This window comes from Mercenaria mercenaria, chromosome 19, assembly GCF_021730395.1.
Source record: "Mercenaria mercenaria strain notata chromosome 19, MADL_Memer_1, whole genome shotgun sequence".
Classification (NCBI taxonomy): Eukaryota; Metazoa; Mollusca; class Bivalvia; order Venerida; family Veneridae; genus Mercenaria; species Mercenaria mercenaria.
Window position 1 is genome coordinate 21,718,634 of NC_069379.1, and position 26,844 is coordinate 21,745,477.

Genomic DNA, 26,844 nt, shown 5'->3' on the forward strand with positions numbered 1-26,844 from the left:
AAATCTGAAAGTGTCGCCATATCAGTGTGTTTCTAAATGATGTAAAACTTATGTGTAAGCCGTAAGTGTACAATCAAAGCTTTATTAATGCATAAGCATCCAGTAAAGGCATCAACATAATACGGCTGTTTAAGGTAGGTGGTTGCTTAAGACAAGTTTCTATTAGAATATAAAGTCAATTAAGGAAGTAAGCGGGCTTGCTGCTTAAGACAAGTGGTTGCTTAACACAGGTGGTCACTAAGGTAAGTTCGACTGTAATAAGAATATAGTCATTTGTGGTTGATTCTGCGTTCATCATCCTGCCTTAAACATACTTAACTCCTAAACTGCTAGTCATAATAAGATACAGCTGGTTATATACAATTGGCTCTATAATATCCTGGCAAAATGGTTGGGCTCAGAGTGTTGAGGTTTTGTGCATAATTATCCGGTTTGATCCCCCCAAAAGATGCTTTGCTATTGATCTCTCAAAGACGGAGTCCCACAGTTTTCCGTTATTTGTTATGTCCTCTTTGTGCATGTGTTTAATTTTGTCCATACGTTTTAACGTAAGAAGTGGCTATTTCACACCCTGAATACACTGCTACATCGGTCTGTTTTTAAGTGATCTTCGTTCTTGAAAAGTAACTATTCCTTTACAATTTATCGCCACCCAGAAATCACAAACGCAAACGCCTTTTTTTTTCTCACACTTTATTTCTTTTTATATTTGTAAATAAATTTGTTTAAAAATTGTGTAAGTGTCAAATCTATTTATTGAAATACATTATATTTGTTTATTAAAACTGATTGTTTGCATAAAGTGACTTTTAAGATGTGAACCTTTTAGACACTTTTATGCAAGCAATTAAATTCAATTAAATATGCCGGAATGTTTATAGATTGCAATGTTACCATGCATGCACAAATCACTCTAATATGCACATTCTTAAACTATCCTGTCTCCAAAGTACAATGATTGCCAAAAGAACACCGACAGACATTTACTTTGTGTAAGCTGACAATGGCATCAATTAAGAGAGATATTTCCGGTAATATCGTTATATAAGCTCAATTCAGATTGCTTGAAATCTGACATAAATCGATCTTTTAATGGATGTACGAGTATAATTAAAGTAAAAAGCATACTTCTTATTTTCAAAATCCTTTTGAAAGAATACATGCAGTTGTTTTAAAAACAGATAATTTTATGATAAATGAAAGCAATTGTTTCTTTTAATCATTCTTGGCCTTGTTTCAGTAAAAACTCGATTCCTTCAGGAGATTCCGTTTTGCTGAGCAAATACACTAGAATATTGTCATATATGATGATACAAGAAAGGAAACAAACCTAGCAGGAACTACAGACATTTAACCCTTGTATCACTTTTTCATTTTAATAGTCTGAATTGAAAAATACATATTAGAATATACATTATATAATCTTTGATTTGGCCACGACCAATCTATAAGTTTACAATTTCTGTTTAATTACAGTATATACAAGACTATTCATTAAGTACAATGCAGATGTTTTTGCCTCCAAAAACTCTCGCCTATTATATGTCATTCTTGTGCTTTGATCTCGTATGTAGAAATATTACCACCATGGCTGTCTCGAACATAATGATGGTCAATAGCAGGGCAACAGGCACCCAGAAGACATAGCTGTTTGTACACGGGTATCCACTGGTCGCCTTATTCTCCTTATCTGGAAAAAAAAAAAACATAATAATAACAGACAGAGAACAGCTTGGTTTGGATATGATTGTTATTTTTCTCACTACCTGTAGTATCTGAGACTGCAGACAATTTCCAAAAGCAACAGTTGCACAGAAGACATAGTTGTTAGCTCACGCATGTCTAGTGATCATTTCTTTCTTTTTATCTATGATAATTGAAAATACAATAAAATATCAGCAACTGCAATAAATCTGATAAAGTAACAGGCACGCAGAGTACAGAGTTGTTAGTACACGGATATCTACAAGTTAGTTTATTCTGCTTATCTATACTATCTGTAGATAGAAGTACAATAAATTTGAACGTTGTTAGTTGTTAGCACAAGGATGGTCCCTGGGCAGCTTATTCTGCTTATCAATACTATCTGTAAGTACAATAAATGTGATAAGGCAACATGCACGAGGAGGACAGAGTTGTTAGTACACGAACATTTGCTGTGTCAATTTATTCTGCTAAATACTGTAAATTTAATAAAGCAACATGAAGGCGCCTCCATAACCGAGTGGTTAAGGTCGCTGACTTTAAATCACTTGCCCCTCACCGATGTGGGTTCGAACCTCGCTCGAGGCGTTGAACTCTTTACTTCGTGTGTGAGTAAGCCATCCAGCTGGCTGCTTACGGAAGGTCGGTGGTTCTACCCAGGTGCCTGCATGTGATAAAATAATATACGGAGGAGCATCTGCGGTCTTCCTCCACCATCAACGCTGGAAAACCGCCATGTGACCTAAAATTCTGTCGGTGTAATGTTAAACTCAACAAATAAAGTAACATGAACAAAAAGTAGTTATTACATGGATGTTCACTGGCCAGTTTATTCTTCTTATCTATACTATCTGTAAGTACAATAACTTCGACAAAGCAGAGTTGTTATTTGTTAGTAAACAGATCTTCCATGGACAGTTAATTCTGCTGATCAATATTACTAAATCTGTAAGTACAGTAAATTTAATAAGGCATCGTGAACACAGAGGATAGAGTAGTAAGTGCACGGATGTCCACTACTGACTGTAATTACAAAAAGATAAGCAACAGACACACAGAGTACAGAGTTGTTAGTGGCTCTTTGCAATGTATTCATATGTTGTCTTCATTGGACAAATATGTAAAAAGTTTAATACAAAATTTCAATTTACAATCGTTAAAACCGGGGTTATGTCTTTGTATTTATATTTGTATTATGTTTGTATTATGTTGGATCAATTTCTTTTAGGAGAATGATTGTTATCATCTAAAAAAATGTCTCAAATTAATTGCAAAATGAGTTGTTATTTATCATCATGCAAAGTTACAGTAAATGTTCTTCGGTGCAATTAAAGTTATTGTCTTATTTATTTTGGGTTTGACGCCGTTTTCCAACTGTATTTAAGTTATGCAGCGACAGGCAGTTAACCAAACCAGTGTTCCTGGATTCTGTACCAGTACAAACCTGTTCTCCGCAAGTAACTGCTGAATTCCCCACATTAATCAGAGGTGGGTGCATTTTTCATCAAATCGTTAAGGAAAACATACGCCAAGCCCGGGGATCGAACTCACGACCTCACAATCCGTAAATCTGCGCTCTCCCTATTGAGCTAGTTGTTGCATTAAATACAGATATAGATAGAAGGACGGTTAAAGTGACAGCCAAATTAGGGTGTTGGTGTGTGTATGCAACTGTTAAATGCGTAATATAGTGATACGGTCTTCATGAGTAACATTTATATAATTTAACGCAATTTCACACAAGCAAATTAAAAACATGTTCTTGTAAACAATGCTAATCATTATTTCTATACTTGGATAATACACGAATAGAAACATTCGGCAAAGATATAGTATAAGGATTTAAGATAATAGTCACCACTTTTACCATTGATGTAGATGATAAAGAGCTCTAAATGATATATACAAACGTGTAACTGGCCACAGATTTACAGCACTGAGGTGTGAACCACATATTTTACCTTTCTGTCTGGCAGCCATAACGTCATTGACGTTAGAATCTACAATATGAACCTCGGTCTTATTTCCACGAATTTCTACCATTAGATCTACAAACTTGTCATCGTCACTGGTGGTTGAACGTTTCCGCTTACCTGAGCTCGCTTGACAAGACTGCAAAATATAGCAACATAATCGTCTATACTTCTAGTTCTGAATTCTTTATTGACTCAGACATCACAATATCAAATGTCTGATACGTAAAATAACGCAGACGGTATCATATCAAATTCTTAAAATAACTATTATTTCAGTTGATATTCTGAGTGCGATATCACGAAAAATTAACTTATTCTATTACAGACCAAATTTCTGTTGTTTGACCAACACTTTCGACTGCAAATCTACAAATTTTAATGACAACATACTCTCATGATTAAAGACTGTCAAGAAATAATCTAAAACACTAAATCAACAAATTCTCCTTCTAAATTGCGCAAAATAGTCAAATACTTCCGGATGTGTGATACTGATCGTTTGGTTACTGTTTTATGTAGTATCTCTATATCTTGATCACTTGTATTTTCCACTTGAAACTTCAGTGCCTTGTTTAATTCGTAGTCGTTTGTCATTAAATATATCCATTTACCCTCTTTTTAATCCTATTCAAGACACGGTTTTATATTCGTATTTCAAAAGCCACAATTACAAAAACACAGTCAGTCTGATGAAATCTTTTAAAAATGAATATATTAATCAGCATTTCAATGTGGCAGTTTTTAACGATTAATGACCATATATGAGCAAATATCCGGTGAAGCAATGGTAATAGATAAGTGTAAAAAGAACGACTTACATTTTCGCACAATGTTAAGTCGGCCACACAGAAGTCAAAGGTGACTCGGAAGTAGACAGTATCTTTGCCGACATATTTGAAAGCATCGAAAGAAGCCGTTTCTATGACCCAGTAATTACTGAACACACTACTAAGCGCAGTGTTCTTTGTGAACGGTTGTACAGTACTAAGTATATTTGAACTGGGCGTAATAATGTTGCATCTGAAATAGAATTTTACATTTTGTTCAGGGTCATGATAATTTTAGAAATCCAATAAATCTATGATGAATGTGCTTTTAAAATGTCCGTGACATACGTGTTATAACATATCTGTAACATTTTGTTATTCACCAGTCCACTTACCGGCACCTACATAGTGATATAAATTTCGAAAAACATGTATTCATACTGATAAGTATCGTTTCATTTTTACTACTGTAAAAACTGGACCAAAATGTAACCTACCCGGATGTATGTATTGTTGTCGGAGAGGAAAATGCAGGATTATCGTCAACCAGTAAATCCTTCACGTATATCCCGCGAAATCCCGCTGAAACACGTACATTATTAAATAAATATGCATCAAACATTTCACATGTATTTGATACTTTTCAACTTCTGCAATGTCATTATTTGGTGTATTTTTTTCAGTTTGAATTTGTCCTTTTTCATAAATGATGTAAGTTAGTCTAATTCCAAGCTGAAGAGTTACATTGATTTGACTTGAATAAAGTCATTCTGGATATCATCGGTAATATAATATTTCAACTGTGTTTCCCATAGCAACGTTTGTACCTGTGCTTTATGTTGCGTCTCTGCTACAGTGTGATCATAAAATTATAAAACGATTTGTAATACTATACAAATAAATTGTGGCAATGCAATTACCATCAGAATATAAAATGCAACGACCTCTTAAAAATGTACATATTTATAACTGAAAGTAAAGATATTAACCTGTGATAGTATTCAGAGCTAGGTCCTCGTCGGCATTATTATTCCCGTCGTCGTCTGTAAAAAAAAAAAGAAACACCCAAATACTACTGTTTGCGAAGTCGAAAAATTAGCATAACTTTGTAAAATGCAAAACAGAGTTACGGATCCTGCGCACAATATATGACAAATTATCACACATAGGAAGTGCGTGAAATTCCAGTCAGTTCTCTTTAGTGGATACTGAGATACAATCGTACATATAAAACTTAACGAAACCACGACGCCGACGCAGACGCCACTGTCAATGTGGAAGCATAGCTGACTGCAATTACTCTACATTTTCTTCGAACAGACGAGCTAAAAAAAGATTAACATATTTTTCAGCATAACATGGTATATACAATATGATGTTGACCGACACAACGGATAAAAATAAAACATTTACATGTATTTACATTTGGTATACAAAATAAGAACTGATTCACTGACACTGGGTGTACAAAATGAAAGCAGGTTTAGATATTTATAGGCACTGGATATACAAAATGAAAGTGTGTTAAGATTTATTTTCCGTTACGATTTGACAGAAGGACTAAAAATATGTCATATAATTATCGACATTATTATATATACAATATTTAAGCATGTTTATTTATTTACCGACGCCATTGGGTATCTCCTCATCGACCAACCCGTCACAGTCGTTGTCAACATTATCCCCCGGTTTAGTTTTCGTCGGATTGCACTGCAATATAGAAATTTATTATATACCTATATAAATTCTGTAAATAAATTGTCTTGAATTTCATAATTAAATATGAACAGGCAGAATAAAAATTAGTATTGTACCTATTAAATTCCGTATTGTACCTTCCATATTGTATGCTGCCGGACTACATTCATTAATATGCATGACCTGACACAGTTCTATAAACAGCGCACATAAAAACTTCACTTAGTTCCATTTTAATATTGATAAACATTGAAGATTTCGTTCAATAACAAAACAACAAACAAAAAGGTAGAGGTATATAATAAAAGGGTCATTATAACAGTAGCTAGATGTAGGATTTTGTATTCGGATATCGTGGACTTTGCAAGGTCGGATCACACTCAGCGCTTGTGCGCCTTGTGAGATTGGATCTGGCAAAATCCACTCGAGCCGAATACAGCATCCCGGATCGAGCTACTGTTATAATAATCCTGTTATATGTAATATATATGTTAATGACAGGTGAAGGGTAATTTTAATTAAATGACCAATCATGCATGCTGATGACATAGCGGTATGGTTCAACAACGAAAATATTAAAGTTATGGTTGGAGAACATCTTTCGTTGTTGGTGTAGGATAAAAAAATGATAAATACAAATCTCATCAATCCTATATTTCTGCTTTATAACAGATCGATGTGTTTCATGCTGAGCACTTTTAACTAATCATTTAGAAGCAAGATAGAAACAGGCCTAAGACAACCGGAACGACGTACGCCCTTTCCCATAATGCTGTTGGGTATATAATCATGTTTAGTCTGAATGAACCCAGCTATACCCATGTGTAACAGGAGCATACCAAATGTCACTTTGGAACACATCATGTGTAATATGAGCATCCCCAATATCACTTGGGAACACAACTATAATCATGTTTAACGTGAGCATCCCCAATATCACTTGGGAACATAACTATAATCATGTGTAACACATGAACCAATGTCACTTGGGAACGCAACTATTATCTTGTGTAACAGGATCATCCCCAATGTCACTTGGGAACACAACTATTATCTTGTGTAACAGGATCATCCCCAATGTCACTTGGGAACACAATTTCAATAATGTGTAAAAGGAGCATTCCTAGTGTCACTGCGAAAAATAATTAAAATCATGTTTAAGCTGAATAGCATAAATGTCAATGAAGAATGCTGAAATAACCAAACGTTACTTAGGAACATATAATTATATGAATACCAGCAAAAACTGTTCCTTGGGCAGATTGCAAGTTCATTATGTGAAAGTTGAATAACCAAATGTGGAACATTTGTCAATTTAAACATTGTGATTTTTATGCACTCGTGTTTATTACTATAGTTTGAATTATTTTGATAACGGATAATCGTATTTTAGTATGTTGTCTATACGTACTGGATTAGTTGGCGGGTATCGCACTCCAAGTGGAAGATGAAGTGTCTGTGAGTTGCCGTCGCTTTCATAAACAAGCAACATGAATGGTTTTGACGTATCACTCGCTGTAAGTTCTACAAGTCCGGTCTCTATACGTGCAGGATGTTGGCCCACAACATTGAATCCCCCATTGTTATTGTAGATTTCGTAATTGGCGGTACCCCCAACCGCCGCTGTCAAATAGTATATAGGTATTTAAATTCGTCTCATAGTACAAGTTCCATAACAAATCAGATACATCGACTTGATCAGAAATCAGCAAACACGAAAATAATGGAATTTAACTGATAATAATAACTGAAATAAAGATATCAAATTAAATTTGTGCTGGCCCATTTAAATTTGCGTGTAACATAAATGGATTGAGAATAAGTATGATATATTCTCAACTACCGAGGAGTAAGAATTCCGCTCGCTCAAAGCCCAACAATTTTATTTGTTTGTCTTAACTCATTTGTTCGACTACGTAAAGCTGGTACTTACTTGATAATTGTGAAACATCAGTTACTGAAAACCCGGGAACTGCACCGAGAGTAGAAGCTGTGATTCCTGTAGTTATCCCCCCTGTAGACACTTTAATACCCGCAGTATCATCTTTGGTTGTAACTGCAAAAAATGCTAAAATGATGATCCAAAAGGTATATGGAAAAAACCATCTCAGAGAGTGTCTGCATTTTCGGAAAAAAAAATATATAATAAATGCATCTGAGTACGGAAAACAGCGGATCACTACTTTGTCTCATTAATTAGCTCTACTGTAAAAACAGACATGGCTACGGTAACCCCTTTATACAGATCAAATAGTCCAACATAGCAAGAACCTGTATGAATGGACAAAAAGTAACACTCACAAAATTCATACACCCAAGAAGAAAGTCTGCCTGACCTTGAACGTGAATGTACATTTTTACAAGATACATTTTATCTACAAGATACTTTGTAAAGATACAAAAGTATCTTGTGACTCTAAGACAGAGTATAAAACTGAAAATGAGAATTTGGTATGAACAGAACTAAATAAACCCTTACTAGCTCGTGTATCCCAAACGATGGGACATCATGGTAGATATCTTAATAAGAGTAAGTTTAAGAGTGACTCCATAAAATTTTTAATTTGAAAGACGACTTTAGAGAAAAGGGCTTACCTATGGTAATGTGGTATGATATGCCCTCTTTCACTGGAAACGAATTGTAGATACTCCACTGTGATATAGAAGGGTACTGAACTAGTGCCGGTGTCAATGATGCTCCATCTACAAGGCCATTCCAGGAATTAAAGAGAAATATACAATGCCGACAGAGACTTATTTGATAATGTTCGTTTAAAAATGTTGGAATCTTATAACTGTAAATCTTATCAACTGACTTTTTTTATTGATAGACTACGGTTTCTTAGACTTTCCTGAAATATTTTTCCTAAAAATGACACAAAAGTATTTAAATTTTAGCTGTATAGTAGTATTGGTGCAATGTAAAAGAAATTAAAGTAATTAAAGGAATTAAAACCAAAACTTTGTTCTTGTGTATATTAGTAAGGGCTTTGAAATCACGAGGTTCGTAGACTCTTGATGGATTATACATAAACAAACCAAAAAGTAATAAACTGTCTACATTTTTCTCTTTGCGATGATCTGTAAGTCAGTCAGTGAGAAATCGGTTAATTAATGTGGAAATAGATGAGGAACCAGATTAATGAGAAACCTAATTAATGGGGGAACCAGTTAATTAACAAGAAAACAGTGTTCACCTGCACTGTGCATATACAGTGACACTGGTTTGTTGAACACCGCCTCAGATTGTCCTTGCGTATTCCAGTCTAGGTAGTAAGGTGAACCGACCGCCGTACTGGTTCTTGTTTTATCTGTGAGACTCAACGTAGTATCAGTAGGGTCTTCGTTCTGAACGTGGAACCCAGTTTTACCAAATGGCGACTCAACTAATACATACTTAGTGCTGTAATAATTTACCGGAAGCACCTGAAAATAAAACAGAAATTATTAATTTTGGTATTTATGAGACACATGAGAATTGTAAGCCTTAGTTTTCAGTTTCGCGAGTAGCCAGACAATACAGAAAATCGACACTTAGGGTTCAATAAGCTGAGAAAAAAAAACATTCTTCATGTCAATCGCTACCAAATTCTTAAAAAAAAATAGAAAGTTCATTGAAAAAGAATACAATAATAAAAAAAAACACAGATTTGCTTTACATCTGAACGGACGATAGCTGGTAAAGACGTAGTGGCAATTCAAACCCTACAAGACCATGGGTAATTCATAATGTAATTGTAATAAATTGCAATTAAATACCATTTCCTAAGTTATGTAATTGTAAATTAATTAATTTCAGGGAAGTTTTTCGGTGTAATTGACAATATCATTTCAGTTTCTTTCTAATTACATGGCACATGCTTTAATTCAGTTTGTTGAACAAGTAGTATTTAAGTTTATTACCAGTGACACTTCCTTTAAAAATGCTAATATGCATTTCATAGCTGTAAAAATATCAACAGAATATTATGGTAGATACCTTGGACACAGCTCCTTTGTTCTGATATAATTGTTTTATTTGAACCAACAGGTAATCTTTGATAATGTGGTCAATATGTTTTTTGAGAAAATGAGGTCTGCATCATTAATATCTTGATTTTTATCGAAGCAAAAATTGAAAAGCTTTGCATTCAGTTTCATCTAGCAGTCGGTTCAATCATTTTTAGCTCGACTATTCATAGAATAGTAGAGCTATTGGACTCGCCCATGCGTCGGCGTCCGCGTCTGCGTCGGCGTCCGCATCGGCGTCCGCGTCCCGATTTGGTTAAGTTTTTGTATGTAAGCTGGTATCTCAGCAACCACTTGTGGGAATGGATTGAAACTTCACACACTTATTCACTGTGATAAACTGACTTACATTGCACAGGTTCCATAACTCTGTTTTGCTTTTTTACAAAATTATGCCCCTTTTTTGACTTAGAAATTTTTGGTTAAGGTTTTGTATGTAAGCTGGTATCTCAGTAACCACTTGTGGGAATGGATTGAAACTTCACACACTTATTTACTGTGATAAACTGACTTACATTGCACAGGTTCCATAACTCTATTTTGCTTTTTTACAAAATTATGCCCCTTTTTCGACTTAGAATTTTTTGGTTAAGGTTTTGTATGTAAGCTGGTATCTCAGTACTCACTTATGGGAATGGATTGAAACTTCACACACTTGTTCACTGTCATGATCTGACATGCACAAAGCAGGTCCTATAACTTTATTTTGCTTTTTTACAAAATTATGCCCCTTTTTCAACATAGAAATTTTTGGTTAAGTTTTTGTATGTAAGCTGGTATCTCAGTATCCACTAATGGGAAAGAATTGAAACTTCACACACTAGTTCACTGTCATGATATGACATGCAGTGCAAAGGGTCAATAACTCAACTTTGCATTTTACAAAATTATGCCCCTTTTTCAACTTAGGAGTTTTTGGGTTAAATTCTTATATGTAAGCTGGTATCTCAGTACCCACTAATGGGAATGGATTGAAACTTCATACACTTGTCCACTGTCATGAGCTGATAAGCACTATGCAGGTTCCATAACCCTATTTTACTTTTTTACTAAATTATGCCCCTTTTTCGACTTTCTTATTCATTCAAGCGACAAGGCTGTTAAATAGTCGAGCGTTGCTGTCCTCCGACAGCTCTTGTTTTATATATGATAAGATAGTTCGTCTTAAAAGATACAAACAACATAGCATTTGACATCATCACAGTTCTAACAAGATAAAAAAATATAATTGTGGACATTATGAGTATTCTATAGTTTTAGTGACATAGTTACTCTAGGATGGCTCATGAATGTTTTACAAATTTTTTCCAACGGGGTCCTTTTGATAACATGTACTGTCAAGGATAAAAACTTTAAATATTAGCAGCTAAAATTGACACATATTGTAGAACAATGATCATATAAACTTCAGAGAATCAGACCTCGCAGAAATACCTGGCTTTACATGCATCGTCTCTAACCGAATTCTGCTTGACAACGTATAAAATATATTAATGGAGGGCTGACTATAAGCTTCTTTTGCAATATTAAGGACTGAGTGATGATCTCCCGCAAACACACATTTTACTTTGAACGTTAATTCAGTTTTGAAATAGTGAAATCAGTTTACAAATGTACTATCATGTAAACGTGGTACAGAGTAAAGAACTTCGCTACAGTGTTCAACATGTAATAAGCATGTTAGGCTGTTACCACATTTGGTATTGTAATTTATTATAATTCATAGTGTAACTGTAATTTAATTAATTACATTGCTAAATTTCATGTAATGATAATTGTAATTTAATTAGAAAAATCACAGTGTATTTGTAATTTAATTAATTACATTTCAAAGCAATTGACCTAAGGTCTTAAACCCTGCACATCTACAATTCCATACAAAGATGTTTCGTGTATGTTACCTGAGCTGAAGAGTGACCCGTGACACCGGTGTTGTCTTTATGTCCTTGGTTATCCCATCCCGAAACAACAGCAATATTCTCTGTGCTTGTGATCTGAAGATCACCGCAGGACGTATCACACAGTATATGTAGCACATCGTATTCATTCAGGGTTACGTCTGTGGAGGGAGGAAGTACAGCATTGCCAGCAACCTAAATATTGTAAGAATAGCATGTACCGATTTTGCACTTCAGACATTTCATACTATAAGCATACGGACTTTTGACTTCCGATTTCGCACTTCAGACTTCTCATACTATAAGCATACGGAAGTCAGAAGTCAGAAGTCGGAACTCGGAAGTCAAAAGTCGGAAGTCGGAACTCGGAAGTCAGAAGTCGGAAGTCGGAAGTCAGAAGTCGGAAATCGGAAGTCAGAACTCAGCAGTCGGAACTTGGAAGTCGGAAGTCAGAAGTCGGAAGTCGGAAATCTGGAGTCGGAAATCGGAAGTCAGAAGTCGGAAGTATTCTTTCCATGATTGTGTACAGTAGGAATAGTATCTCCAAAACTAATGCAGATAATGAATTGAAACTTCACATGTGTTTTCGGGTTATAAAACTAGATGATAGCATCAAGTCCCATAACCCTGATTTGCATTTTTGCCAAATTATGCCCTCTTTTGGACGTAGAAAATACTGATTAAAGTTTTTCATGTAAGTACATGTATTATAACTATTTCTTAAAGGAATATTGCTTTGAAAGTTTCTTTTTAGCTCGACTGTTCAGAGAATTCTACTCCCCATGGCGTCGGCGTCGGCGTGGTTAAAGTTTTGCATGCAAGTACATACGGCTATCATTTAAAGGTATATAGCTTTGAAACTTATTTTTTCTTTAAAAGTCAATAACAAACCTCACTGGGTCAAGTCCCATAACTTTGACATTTATTTTAGCCAAATTATGCCCCCTTTTGGACTTCTTGAATTCTGGTTAACGTTTTACATACAAGTTACTATCTCCAAAACTAATGCAGATATTGAATTGAAACTTCACATGTGTCTTTTGGGTTATGAAACTATGTTATAGCACCAAGTCCCAAAACTCTGACTTGCATTTTGGCCAAATTATGCCCCCTTTTGGACTTCCTGGTTAAGGTTTTGCGTGCAAGTACATATAGCTATTACTTAAAAGCAAATAGATTTGAAACTTACATTTTCTTTTTCTAGATTTAAAACCTACCTCACTGGTTTAAGTTCCATAACTCTGACATGTATTTTTGCCCCTTTTATAAAACAAACTAGTCGTAATATCCCTGATTCTGGGACAACAATTCGATTAGTCGAGCATTGGCTGTCTTACGGACATCTCTTCTTATAACTCGAATGCATATTCCAAAGGTTTAGTACTTCCGTATGCGTATAGTATGAAAAGTCTGAAGTGCGAAGTCGGAAATCAGAAGTTGGAAGTCGGAAGTCAGAAGTCGGAAGTCAAAAGTCGGAAGTCGGAAGTCAGAAGTCGGAAGTCGGAAGTCTGAGGTCGGATGTCAGAAGTTGGAAGTCAGAAGTTGGAAGTCAGAAGTCGGAAGTCACCACCGGTCTTTCGTAGGTACCTGTACATTAGTGATAAAGGTAAATTTATTTTTTCATAAATTATATACTGTAAAAGAAAATGGTGGCATACTACAATACAGTGATCAAGGTGAATCTGTATGCCAAAAGTTTTATCTTAAACAATACTAGAAGTGTAAATTTGAAAAGAATTCAAGCACAATGTTTATCAGAGCTCACCACTCACTCCCTTTAGGTACCAGGTATGTTTCATAATTCTTATTAGAAATATTCATATTGCAAGGATAGTGGAAATCTTTTCAGATTCAAACCAACCGATCAAGCATTAAAATATCAACTAAGCACTTGACACACATACCAAACACTCTAAACACCGACCAAGCACTCGAACAACAGACCGTAGACTGTAACCACGATCAAGCATTCTACCGATCGACTGAGCACTCGAACCACAGCCCAAACACTCAAACTACAGACCAAACACTCTAACCACTGACCAAGCACTCAAACCACAGCCCAAACACTTAAACCACAGACCAAACACTCAAACCACAGCCCAAACACTCAAACCACAGCCCAAACACTCTAACTACTGACCAAGCACTCAAACCACAGCCCAAACACTCAAACTACAGACCAAACAATCTACCTACAGCACAAACACTCAAACCACAGACCAAACAATCTAACTACAGACCAAACACACAAACCACAGACCAAACAATCTAACTACAGACCAAACATTCAAACCACAGACCAAACAATCTAACTACAGACCAAACACTCCAACCACAGACCAAACACTCATACCACAGACCAAACATTCTAACTACAGACCAAACACTCAAACCAAAGACCAATCACTCAAATCACAGACCAAACAATCTAACAACAGACCAAACACTCAAACCACAGACCAAACAATCTAACAACAGACCAAACACTCAAACCACAGACCAAACAACCTAACTACAGACCAAACACTCAAACCACAGCCCAAACAATCAAACTACAGACCAAACACTCAAACCACAGCCCAAACAATCAAACTACAGACCAAACACTCAAACCAAAGACCAATCACTCAAATCACAGACCAAACAATCTAACAACAGACCAAACACTCAAACCACAGACCAAACAATCTAACTACAGACCAAACACTCAAACCACAGCCCAAACAATCTAACTACAGACCAAACACTCAAACCAAAGACCAAACACTCAAACCACAGACCAAACAATCAAACTACAGACCAAACACTCAAACCAAAGACCAAACACTCAAACCACAGACCAAACACTCAAACCACAGCCCAAACAATCTAACTACAGATAACCACAGACCAAACAATCAAACTACAGACCAAACACTCAAACCACAGCCCAAACAATCTAACTACAGACCAAGCACTCAAACCACAGCCACTGACCAAGCACTCAAACCACAGACCAAACACTCAAACTACAGACCAAACACTCTAAACACAGCCTAAACACTCAAACCACAGACCAAACAATCTAACCACTGACCAAGCACACGAACCATTGAACAAACACTTGAATCACAGACCAAACACTCTAACCTACTAGATTATATAAACCCCGAAAAAGCAATCGACCTAACACTCTTATCACCGACGAATCACTCGAATCACCGACCAAACACTCTAACTTTGACTAGACACTCTCACCACTGACGAAGCACTCGAATCACTGACCAAACACTTTAACTTAGACTAGACACTCTCATCACAGAGGTGCTCGAATCACCGACCAAACACTCTAACTTTGACCAGACACTCTTACCGCCGACGAAATGCTCGAACCACCGACCGAACACTCTAACGTTGACCAGACGCTCTTACCACAGACGAAGCGCTCGAACCACCGACCAAACATTCTAACTTTGACCAGACACTCTCACCGCCGAAGAAGTGCTCGAACCACCGACCAAGCACTCTAACTCTGTCCAGACACTCTTACCACAGGCGAAGCACTCGAACCACCGACAAACACTCTAACTTTGACCAGACACTCTTACCACTGACGAAGCGCTCAAACCGCCGACTAAACACTCTAACTTTGACCAGACACTCTCACCACCGACGAAGTGCTCGAACCACCGACCAAGCACTCTAACTTTGACCAGACACTCTTACCACAGACGAAGCGTTTGAACCACCGACCAAACACTCTAACTCACCACAGACGATACGCTCGAACCATCGATCAAACACTCTAACTTTGACCAGACACTTTTACCACAGACGATGCGCTCGAACCACCGACCAAACAATCGAACCACTGTCAAAGTGCCTGAACCACCGACTAAACACTCTAGCCTTGACCAAACACTCTTACCACAGACGATGCGCTCGAACCACCGACCAAACAATCGAACCACTGACCTGTACCACCGACTAAACACTCTAACTTTGACCACCGACGAAGCTCTCTTAATCACGGATTGAACACTCTTACTACCAACCAAGCACTCGAACCATTCAACAAAAAATTTATCCACCGACAATGCACTCGAACCAACGAACAACAACTTTAGCTACCAACCAAAATCACAAATCACAATCGATCAAGTACTCTGACCACATATCAAGATCTTGAACCATCGAACTAAACACTAATCCTCGACCACTATCCAGTATGGTAAATTTTCCGTGACTAGAGATATCTCTTTGAGTTTTAAAGCTATCGTGTTTCTTTAAAGATATCGAAGGAGCTGTATTAATATAAGCCTCTACAGGCTTGTTTACATATCCTTAGACTAGAAAGCTATGTTCATGTTATTATTTATTGCTATATAAAACTGTTTGACTTTGTGTATAATGTATAATGAAAATAAATATTGTTTAAACTAAAGATATCTTTTACATTATATATTTACGACACAGTATAAAAATTATAAGGGCTATCTAAGTCGTTTGAAAGATATCTACCTCTTTTCACTGTTGTTGAAAGGGATGGCATTTGACTAAAACAGCTGGCAGTGTTTAAAGCTAGCTTTGTAGGGAAAAGTGCTTGCACTTTATTCGAAAGAGATAGCTTGAGAAACGTAATTAATTTGTTTGTATCTCGCCCGTCATAGTTTAGGGAATTGTAGGTATTTTTCACTCGAGAACTATCTCTTAAGCGTTAAAAGATAATGGGAATTTAAAAAGGGATATCTCATTCCTTATTCCAATAAGAATTAAGCTCTAATAGTACTAAGCATGCCCTATGTGCCTCCGGGCACAATAAGGACTAGGTAGGTAGGTAGTACTGAGCATATAACTCTTTTAGTTTAAATGTTAGCACGGTCGTGAGAGAGAGCACTTTTGCTGATAAATTTGAATTTAAAAAACAGCTGAATAATTCTAAGAGATATACTTCAAGTAAATTAACATTAACTGTCAAAGCCTGATATCTTATTATAGTATGTTGCTATCTCTATTACACAGAAAGATATCTCTACAGAAAAAGAGATATCACTCACAGAACACAGATAGCTCCTTGGGTATCTCTCAAACTTAAGAGATATCACTATTCCTGTTGTCACTGAATAAGTAGCGGCTTGCCGTAGACCAAATACGCTCACCATCGGCAAATCACTCAAACTCGAATCAATGTTCAAATCGAACATTTGACCGCCTTCCGGCCATCTACGAAAATTGTTGGATTTTTGAAGCAAACCGTCTGCTATATTTTTCCGTTACAATTTCTTTTTGTTGCGGGTCTACTTTGAGATGCATGGCTCTGTGGCTGTGTTTGAGAGGATCTATGCTTCCGGGATTAGATAATCGTACCTTTAACTTTGTTGTTGTTGTTGTTGTTTTGTTTTTGTTTTTGTTTAATTTGCTGTTGTTGGGTTTTTTTCTGGTTATCGCCACATGTAAAGATCAATATATCCCTATCCCCATTTCACTTGAGTTTCGGACCGAATGTTAATCAGCTGCGTGAATTTAACTATGATTCTACACGTTGCTGGTTGCACCTAGTGATTTATAAATGTATATGTACGTGTGTTCACTTACTTTGAAACCTCCAGGAATGTTGAATCCATTATATTTAATGGTTACTGTAGATGCCTGTGTTCCAACAACGAGTACTTCTAGGCCGCTGTCGGCTGCACCTAATAAGACAATGAAAACTCTACAAGTCAGATTTGTTGTTTACGATTAAAACAGTGGCAATTTGTCCATTTGGTCACATTCACCTCAATATTTTCGTTTTATTACCGAGTTTAAAATTAATGTATTTTGTAACTATAAAAATATTATATCGTATATTTGTAAATTACTATCAATAAAATACGATACTTAAGAATTGTGCTAAGGCACAATATCTTGTAAATTTGTCATTGGAATACAAAATTCGATTCAAACAAGAAACAGTTCTACGCACATTCGTGCATACTTGCTTTACTTCTAAAACAGACTCTAACCTTTCTATATTTGTTTGTCAGATAAACAAAATAGGAAGTCAAGCGTTGAATAATATACAATAAACAACGGTTGACACACGAACCAGTGATGATATTTTGATTACAACGAGACTCATCTTCCAGATACTTTGATATTACATCACTCGGGTTAACACCATCTTGTTCAATTCCTACGCATCTGAAATCTAACCCATGCTAACTTAGACGATTAACCACATGAAGCCAAAATTGTTTTATATATGCAATGCTAATTTAACATTGTATGTGTTAAAAAGTTTCCTTGTATTCCAAAAATGGACAAATGAGCCGCACCATGAGAAAACCAACATAGTGCATTTGCGACCAGCATGGATCCAGACCAGCTGCACATCCGCGCAGTCTGGTCAGGATCCATACTGTTCGCTTTCAAACCCTATTGTAATTAGAGAAACCGTTAGCGACCAGTATGGATCCTGACCAGACTGCGTGGATGTGCAGGCTGGTCTGGATCCATGCTGGTCGCAAATGATCTATGTTGGTTTTCTCATAGTACGGCTCAAATACCGGGTATGTTCTTACAAAAAAGCATACCTGCAGCAGAGGTGAATGGTCTGTACGACTTGCCGAGAATATCATCAGGGTACACAACAAGCTGGTCAGCATCGTTTGTTTTACTAGCCTTGAGATATACGCCAATACGGTCATCTCTGGACTCGATTTTTAAACCTCGATTTGCCGTTGTCCAGGATGTTGTTGTGGCTGTCGATGCCTGGTATTCCGAAGCTGTGATTTCAAATTCAACCTAAAATTTAAAGAAATTATGTAAAAGAAAAAACTACTTTCACAAAAAAAAAAGAATTGTTCAAAGTCTTTTACCACATTAATTCCCAGCGCAAAACTAGTGTGCTTACTTCAGGTTCATTTAGGTAGCAGTTGGTAGTTTCCAGCCACAGATTCGAATTGGCCAGGTCAAAATCTGTCATTAGAGATAAAACCTTGAAGTGAAGGCAGTTTTGATATTTGAAATATTTGTTGATGTGAGTTTGTGATTAACAAGTTTAAGAATGGTATGTTGCAGAAATTCTGGCAGATGCGAATGTTAGCTTGATGGCATCATTTTCATATAACTGCTTGAAATGCATATATGCCACTATCAGCATTGAGCGTCTCGTGAACTGTCAAATGTCATATAGGCCTCACACAGTTGAAAATAGTGAAAAAAGTAATCGGTTGACAGGTATTTTTGTCCAGCTCTGCAAGTAATACTTGAAACTGAGTACAGAATGCATGTGGCCATTTGTCTCTATCCATTCCCCTAACATTTTAAGGCCAGTTGGAGATATGGCTAATTTGGGCTGAAATGTCATGTATTTTCGCGGGCTGAAATTATCTTTCAGGTGGCTTGTGGATTTAAAAATCTATGCTTTGTATGAAGTTTACTATGTATTTTATTTCTTCTTCAAGTAAGATGTAAACGGGTATCTTTTTATTTTCAGGTCTGCATCTCGTAAGATATCGGAAGCCGTCTGACTTGGCCACATCGCTCGGAAGTCCGAAGTACTAGAAAAAACCGCCATCTGCTACCTTACTGTTGGCGGTAGTTATCGGCATTTCTAAATCCTGTTTGGTGGAGAGTTATCTTTCTTGCTCTATTCTTTCTGAATAATGCATGCATTCTTTCTACGTAAAATGAGCCTGTCGTTTGAGTATCATCAAAGTTAACAAATTGAAAGGAAATTTTCAGATTTTCCTCGGGATATGAAAATGACAATTAGTTTCTATTTCAAAGAGTTCCTACCCAGCTGTCACGCTTGACGGTGACCCATTGGTCGATGGTATTTCCGGCAAGATTCCCTGTGATGTGAACATTGGTGCCAAACCCTGGCGTCACAATCTGCAAGATCAGGTCTGAACCCGTGTGCCTGATAAAGCCTGTATGAAACACCATTCCCCAATTGTCTGGACCTAAAACAAACCGCCATTATAGTGTCGAGTGAGCTTGTGAGAAATCAAAATATGATATTCACTTTTCAATACATAAACAACTGACGTTGGAAACCGTATTGTAAACAAGTACGAACTGCACGAGTCCTTGTCAATCAAAATAATACTACTAAACAATCCAGCTGCACATAAAATACTTACTGTCGATTCAGTTTCATCATTATAGAATCTCGTTAAAATTTTCGGCTGACAGTTTCCTAATAAATTTTCAACATTTTCTGTTTTTAATTGATTAAAGTGGTGAAGTCATGTATTCAACTAACAATAACGTTTTGACAAAATAAAAAACCCAAATTCCACGAACATTTCTATCCACTACATGACTGACTGAATTTATGACCAGGCAGGATCGTTCTCAGATATTTATATATTTCACAATAATCTGCAATTTATACCATTTTCTAAATGTCCTGTGTCATAAATCATCCTCAGTATAACATTTTGTCCCAAAGACACGGATCTGGCTGGCGCGAAACTTTCGTCTGCTTCAAACACGTGGAACTTTACACCGTACGGATTTTCTCTGTGATGAAGTACATTGGTCACTCCCCTAAAGGTGGAATTCAAAGTATTCGTTATTTGTTCTATATGGACAAGCAAAAACAGGATCTTAAACTAGACAGTTTGCAAAGAAAAAGCACATCCAATAATTCATAAATTGCTTACAAACGTTTGTAGGGAAACATCGCAATCCCCACCATTATAGTCTTTTTATGCTCTAGCATATCTATGTAAACACATTTTAGAAATTTATATTTTATTAATCAAACTTGTGTGAAGGATCGGCACTTTTGAATCTTCTAATTCACCCCGTAAGGACAAAAAAAGTAAGTACTAGTTTAAATACTTTTAATTTTTTGATGGTTTTAAATGAGACACTTACGTGGTAGAGAAACTGTTGGTCAAAGAGATGGAAGTAGGAAGAAGATTGGTCGTGTCACAGGAAAAAGTGAAATATTTCAAAGTCCCGGCTGCAAAAATCTGTATGTTATAAACACTCCCTCCTGCCTGTTCGTTTTGAAAATGAAAGAAAAAAAAGAAATACAAGATAGATTTTTTTTTTGTTAGACAATAATTTCATAACCAGTTAACCACCACGTCAGGAAACACAATACATATCAAAATATCAAAGTTCTTCAGGTTGCGTTGGCGCCTTAGAAGAACATGGTCTTAAATTATTGAACATGATTGGGTACAAAGGGTATCTTACATTCTAACTAATAACGAAAGGAACCATTCTCTTTTCTTCACTGTCCCTGTTAAACGTTGTTTAATTACATACGCGTCAAGATACATACACATCAAAATGCAACGCGTCAAAATACATACACAACAAACTACGTGCGCGTCAAAATACATACGTGTCAAAATACATACGCATACTCTGCATACACATACCGAAACTATCCCACAAGACAGCGCATTAACATCTATATCACCAGTAAGGGCGTAGATACCAGTACTTTCTTCTGTGGTTGTCAAACAGCTGGAAGCTAGAAATAAAATAGATATTGAAATACATATACAGCAGATATATGGTAAAAGTTTATATCAAGTGCATTTCGTTAGCGAAAACATGTATTATTACTAAGTCTCCGGACTGAAAACAAGCTGATGTTTAGGACATTGAAAATGATTTGATTTAACCACAGTTACAACAAAAGTTATACTGTTCGAACATTTATACCTGTCGGAGTGCTGCCAGTTGTTGGGTTGACGTTAGCGTCCACTGCGGTGATACCGGTAACAGCGGTATTACCATCTGTCCTTAGACGTACAACAAACTTGAACTCATTACCGGTAGTCTGAGATGGTAGGCAGTAATACTTCACTGTTAATGAAATAGAAAATATTATTACTATTACAATTTGAAAGAAGGCCTATGACAACAGTTATTTTTACTATATGTTCTATATAGGCTTGGACACTATAGCAATTTTGCATGCATTCCAACCCCTATAAAATACCTGAACTCAACAGAACTATTCAAAAGAGAAATTCCAGCCACAATAAATATGGGGTTGACCGGCTCTTTTTTCCACCACTTTGAACCAAATCGCATGCGTATGAAGAATACTCTCTAGAAGGCGGCAAACAGGCAAAACAGGCCCTATCAAAAAGTCATGTTATGCATATTCTGACTTTCTCATTCTGTCAAATTGTACATGTACCTATACTATTTCATATCTCTTCTATTAAATTATGCCATTTATTGCAGGTCTTTCACTCAAAATTTCACCAATATTCACCATCAAACAGAGGAACTATTTTCCCCGTAACCACTTCCTTATTGTGGTCAACCAAAGGCAATTAACTATTGTCTTGTGCCAGTAGGTTCAAAGATACGTATAATTCTCAGTTACTTTAATACAATTACTGACTGGAGTTATAGAAAGTATTTACAAAACCCATTAATGTATTTCTGCACGTTCGGATAAAAACATTCTACAATGTAGAATTTAAGAAAGCAATTCGACAAGTAACAAGAGTTGTTAGTAACACAATGCGCTCGACTTTTCTCAGTGCTTTACTCTAAATTAGAGCTTTGCTAGTAAAAACTTTTTAAAAAAACTTTACTATTTGTTAGACTAATTGTAAAGAGCGGACCTCACACACAGCTTTTCACAATGGCAGTCTTCGGAAAAAATCACGATTTTGATGACATTTTCACAAATTCAGATTTTTCTACAATGTAGATTTTACGGAAGCTATAAGTATATCGGCTATAGACCCTATAATATGGTGAAATGAAATGAAATGTACATGTCCATCTGCTTGTTTTTGTTTTTTTGTTTTTTTTTTAGATATTTGTTCACGATTAAAGAGACCCGCGCGTGTCGACCGGATTTCATGACATCATTGTGTAAACATTTGCAGGTTTAAATAATTTTACTCATGGCTTTCCATTAAATCAGTCAATATATTTTAAAAATACAGTTGACACATTTTGTCAGATAGCATACATAAACAAAGAAACTGCAAGCAGAACATTTATGATGGATTGTTTATATTGTTACCATTGAAATTGTATTAGTTACAGGGAGAGAGTTTTAAAAAAGCTTATAACTTAACTTAATGAGGGCATGCTACCATAGTCAGGTATCTACACTGCTTGTGACAGAACAGAATAGAATAGAACAGATATTTTATTTGATTTGCGCCATAGGTGAATTATCATAACGCATTTTGTTTTATTTACAAATTAATATACATAAAAATATTCTCTACGTGAATCAAAAATCGAGGAAAAATATCTCTGTCAAGTTATGACCAGGTTGGTTATATTGTACTCTAACACACGCTGATATCAGTGTACAGAGAAATACGAACCTGTTTGTGCACGTGCTGTTCCAAAACAACCAATTATAGCCACAAACACCAACACTCTACCCTGGAAATTATGGGGGAAAAAATATGCAATTATTTATATTCATGATATGTACACGTTCATAATTAGTTTACAAATGTAAAAAACAAATGGAATATATGTAGTCATCGAATAATTTCCCTTCAACTAGCCAAAAATGCAGATAAAGTAACGTCATATATATTTCAACATAATATTGCACTTATGCAACAATGCTGCAGATTCTTTTAATGAATTCATAATATTGTTCCATATATTGTTACTCATGGTCCCTTAAAAATAAAATCAATTTTGAACAGCAATTTGTACTGTCAGAGTTAAACCAAAGTCGTACTGTTACAACACTAAGTCTTTTGAACTATCACCTACAAAAAGAGGTAGATCTAGTCCTTAAAATATTGATGATATCTGAAAATGAATATAGCCGTCAAATGTTGAGTAACAAGTGAAGTAGATTCGTGCACCGTGTAAAATAACGTCACGGGTGAGAAAACTTCGTCTCCAGACAGGCATATCAAATCAAAATTTTGCATTTTGAATAAGTTGTCATTCGACCGAAATTTCGTTGTTATCTCTTTACTGAACAATTTTAAAATGCTTACTGAATGGCTTGCCTCTCACCAGTCAAAACTTCTGTTTGTCGGCCCTTCTGGCATCGGGCAATAGTTTTTACTATTGACCAGCAAACCATTAAATACGTGTATAATAGACTGGCATTTATATATTTACCTATTGCATTAGATTGATTAGGTGATGTAGATCATTATGTGAAACACACAGAATGATGAGTTTTACACACACACACACACACAAAACAAAAACACACACATAATAAAAATACAAAATTTAATGTAAAGATAATTCTGGTGTGCTTTTTGATAACAATCAAACCAAAAAAATATCTTCACTTTGATTTGCACTAAATTTTAGGTCCTGTCTAAATGTCTAAAGACCGATAAGGTCGTTCAGTGTTCAATTTGTTCACTGGATGTCGTTGCTTTGCAAGAATCATGTCAGCTATTTATAACAAAGGCCGCAATTAACCAAAAAAAGTGCTGAAAACGAATTGAAAGAACTGTACTGAAACAAAGCAAATAAGTCACTTTTGAATTGGATTGAAACAAAATATATTCACAAAATTCACAAAAATATGTTATAAGCTATAGACAAGAGAGAGGGGAGGGGGGCGGAGGGCGCAACTGAAACTGGTACAATAAAACCCGATTCCTTGTGATGGCGTGTTTTATAAATTGTCTTCATATATACATAATACTTTACAGCGATATATAGCTGGCTATAGAACCACCAATAGATGTGTCGACAAACTCTACTTTTGTTAATAGTGTATACATTGTTAGTTTTAATTCTGCAGAGCAAACAAATATATAAAATTTAAAGTATTATTTTGAAAGAAACATGACCGAGAAAACCTTGAATAAAATATAACTCAAAACAACATACCAATAATTTTATATCCATTTTTGGGGATGCTATTTACACTATTATAAGTTGTGTTTTACATCCATGGTTCAATAGCCAACAAACCATGCAAAGCGACGTTAACGATGCAAAACCGGGTGTAAATGGTTAACGCCTAAATGTTCAATTAAGCATGCTCAATGAAATAGCGAAAATCGGGATAATTTCTCTATGCATTTTTTTTTCTTTTTTGGCTCTATTTACTTGTTTTTTGTAATATTTCTCGTAACATCTATTAGTTTTTTAAGATTCACTAGGAATGGAACAATGCTGAAGGAAGGTCCACAGAACGCAGTGCTTATGCAAACATTAGTTGACATGTTTATCCATGTGTAATATCAGTTAATAAATGCGTTTTAGATGGCTTTTTGCAACTTAACATATTAATCAAATTTACTCAAATTTCATACTATTTTGTCTAATGTAAACAAATCAGTTTTCAACTGCATTTATCATGGGAGAATTTTAAATATGTTCACTGCCGAAACCATTACCTTAACCTAGAAATAAATACGCAGATGAAACCATTGCCTTAACCTAACAATATATACGCTGATGAGACCATTGCCTTAACCTAACAATATATACGCTGATGAAACCATTGCCTTCACCCAGAAATAAATACGCAGATGAAACCATTGCCAACTTAACAATATATACGGCAATGAAACTATTGTCAACTAACAATATATACGCTGATGAAACCGTTGCCTTAACCTAACAATACATACGCTGATGAAACCATTACCTTAACCTAAAAATAAAAACGCAGATGAAACCATTGCCAACCTAACAATATATACGCTTATGAAACCGTTGCCTTAACCTAACAATGTATACGCTGATGAAACCATTGCCCCAACATAACAATATATACACGCTGATGAAACCATTGCCTTAACCTAACAATATATACGCTTATGAAACCATTGCCTTAACCTAACAATATAAACCCTGATGAAACCATTGCCTTAACCTAACAATATATACGCTGATGAAACCGTTGCCTTAACCTAACAATATATACGCTGTTAAAAGCGTTGCCTTAACTTAACAATATATATGCTGATGAAACCGTTGCCTTAACCTAATAACACATACGCTGATGAAACCGTTGCCTTAACCTAACAATGCATGCGCTGATGAAACCGTTGCCTTAACCTTATAATATATGCGCTGACGAATCAATTACCTTAACTCAACAATATACGCTGATGAACTAACAATATGTCAAGTCTGTAGAGTAGCCTTTGTTCTTCCTGACTATTCCCTAAAACGATAGTACCTATTCATTACGATAAAAACCTTAAAAACTATCTCGCCCGACATGATGGTCTCAACATTCTCAAAGCAACCCTGCTTTTCCGTGACGGGAATTTATCAAACGTAAGAGATATAACGGTTAGCAAGGACACAAAGACAATGTTCACCAGATCATCTTTTCAGAAAGTTATTTTATCATTTGATTTTTCAGCGATTTATGAAAGACCTAATGTACGACCTAGTAAAGACTCCGAAGCATCCGTCAGTTTCAGTGGGTTCTACGTGAGTAGAGCGGTGGACATGAGTATATATATTTTAATGAAATGTGGCAAGAAGCAGGCGACCTAGCAGATCAGCAGAGCATTACAGTTTCCCAACCAAGGGAGGCTGCTAGACAAAGGAACAACATAGCTAGTGATGAAGTTCAGGAGTCCTTTCATGGATTATTGTACAATGGTAGTCCTTACTGACGCATTTACAGACAGGTTGTGCAATGCTAGTCCTTACTGACGCATTTACAGACAGGTTGTGCAATGCTAGTCCTTACTGACGCATTTACAGACAGGTTGTGCAATGCTAGTCCTTACTGACGCATTTACAGGCAGGTTGTGCAATGTGAGTCCTTACTGACGCATTTACAGGCAGGTTGTGCAATGGTAGTCCTTACTGACGCATATACAGACAGGTTGTGCAATGCTAGTCCTTACTGAC

General features: G+C 36.0%; 1 protein-coding gene across 2 annotated transcripts; it reads right to left on the reverse strand.

The window, feature by feature from the left end:
• Positions 1-494: 494 nt before the first annotated feature.
• Positions 495-24,988, reverse strand: LOC128551164 (uncharacterized). 2 transcript variants are annotated; one of them, XM_053531663.1, is made up of 20 exons: positions 24,853-24,986; positions 23,355-23,415; positions 21,712-21,855; positions 21,423-21,517; positions 20,908-21,032; positions 20,420-20,574; positions 19,819-19,985; positions 18,612-18,822; positions 17,632-17,729; positions 12,058-12,249; positions 9,346-9,574; positions 8,744-8,851; positions 8,082-8,204; positions 7,560-7,771; positions 6,076-6,160; positions 5,437-5,490; positions 4,945-5,029; positions 4,499-4,700; positions 3,666-3,816; positions 495-1,690 (listed from the first exon to the last, which is right to left on the reverse strand). In XM_053531663.1, exons 1-20 carry the CDS (start codon positions 24,868-24,870, stop codon positions 1,539-1,541), a joined length of 2,667 nt encoding a protein of 888 aa, XP_053387638.1. In that variant the 5' UTR covers positions 24,871-24,986; the 3' UTR covers positions 495-1,538. The 2 variants fall into 2 exon arrangements, 1 of the variants encoding a protein (XP_053387638.1); XR_008368663.1 differs by lacking the exons at positions 495-1,690; positions 4,945-5,029 and having other exon boundaries at positions 3,677-3,816; positions 24,853-24,988.
• Positions 24,989-26,844: the final 1,856 nt, after the last annotated feature.

Bases quoted from the DNA above. Each gene is read 5' to 3' on its own strand.
- LOC128551164 (XM_053531663.1), bottom strand. The intron at 5,491-6,075 runs GTAAATAAATAA...TTTTTTTTACAG, and splicing joins GGAGATACCCAATGGCGTCG to ACGACGACGGGAATAATAAT. The intron at 3,817-4,498 runs GTAAGTCGTTCT...TATATTTTGCAG, and splicing joins ACTTAACATTGTGCGAAAAT to TCTTGTCAAGCGAGCTCAGG.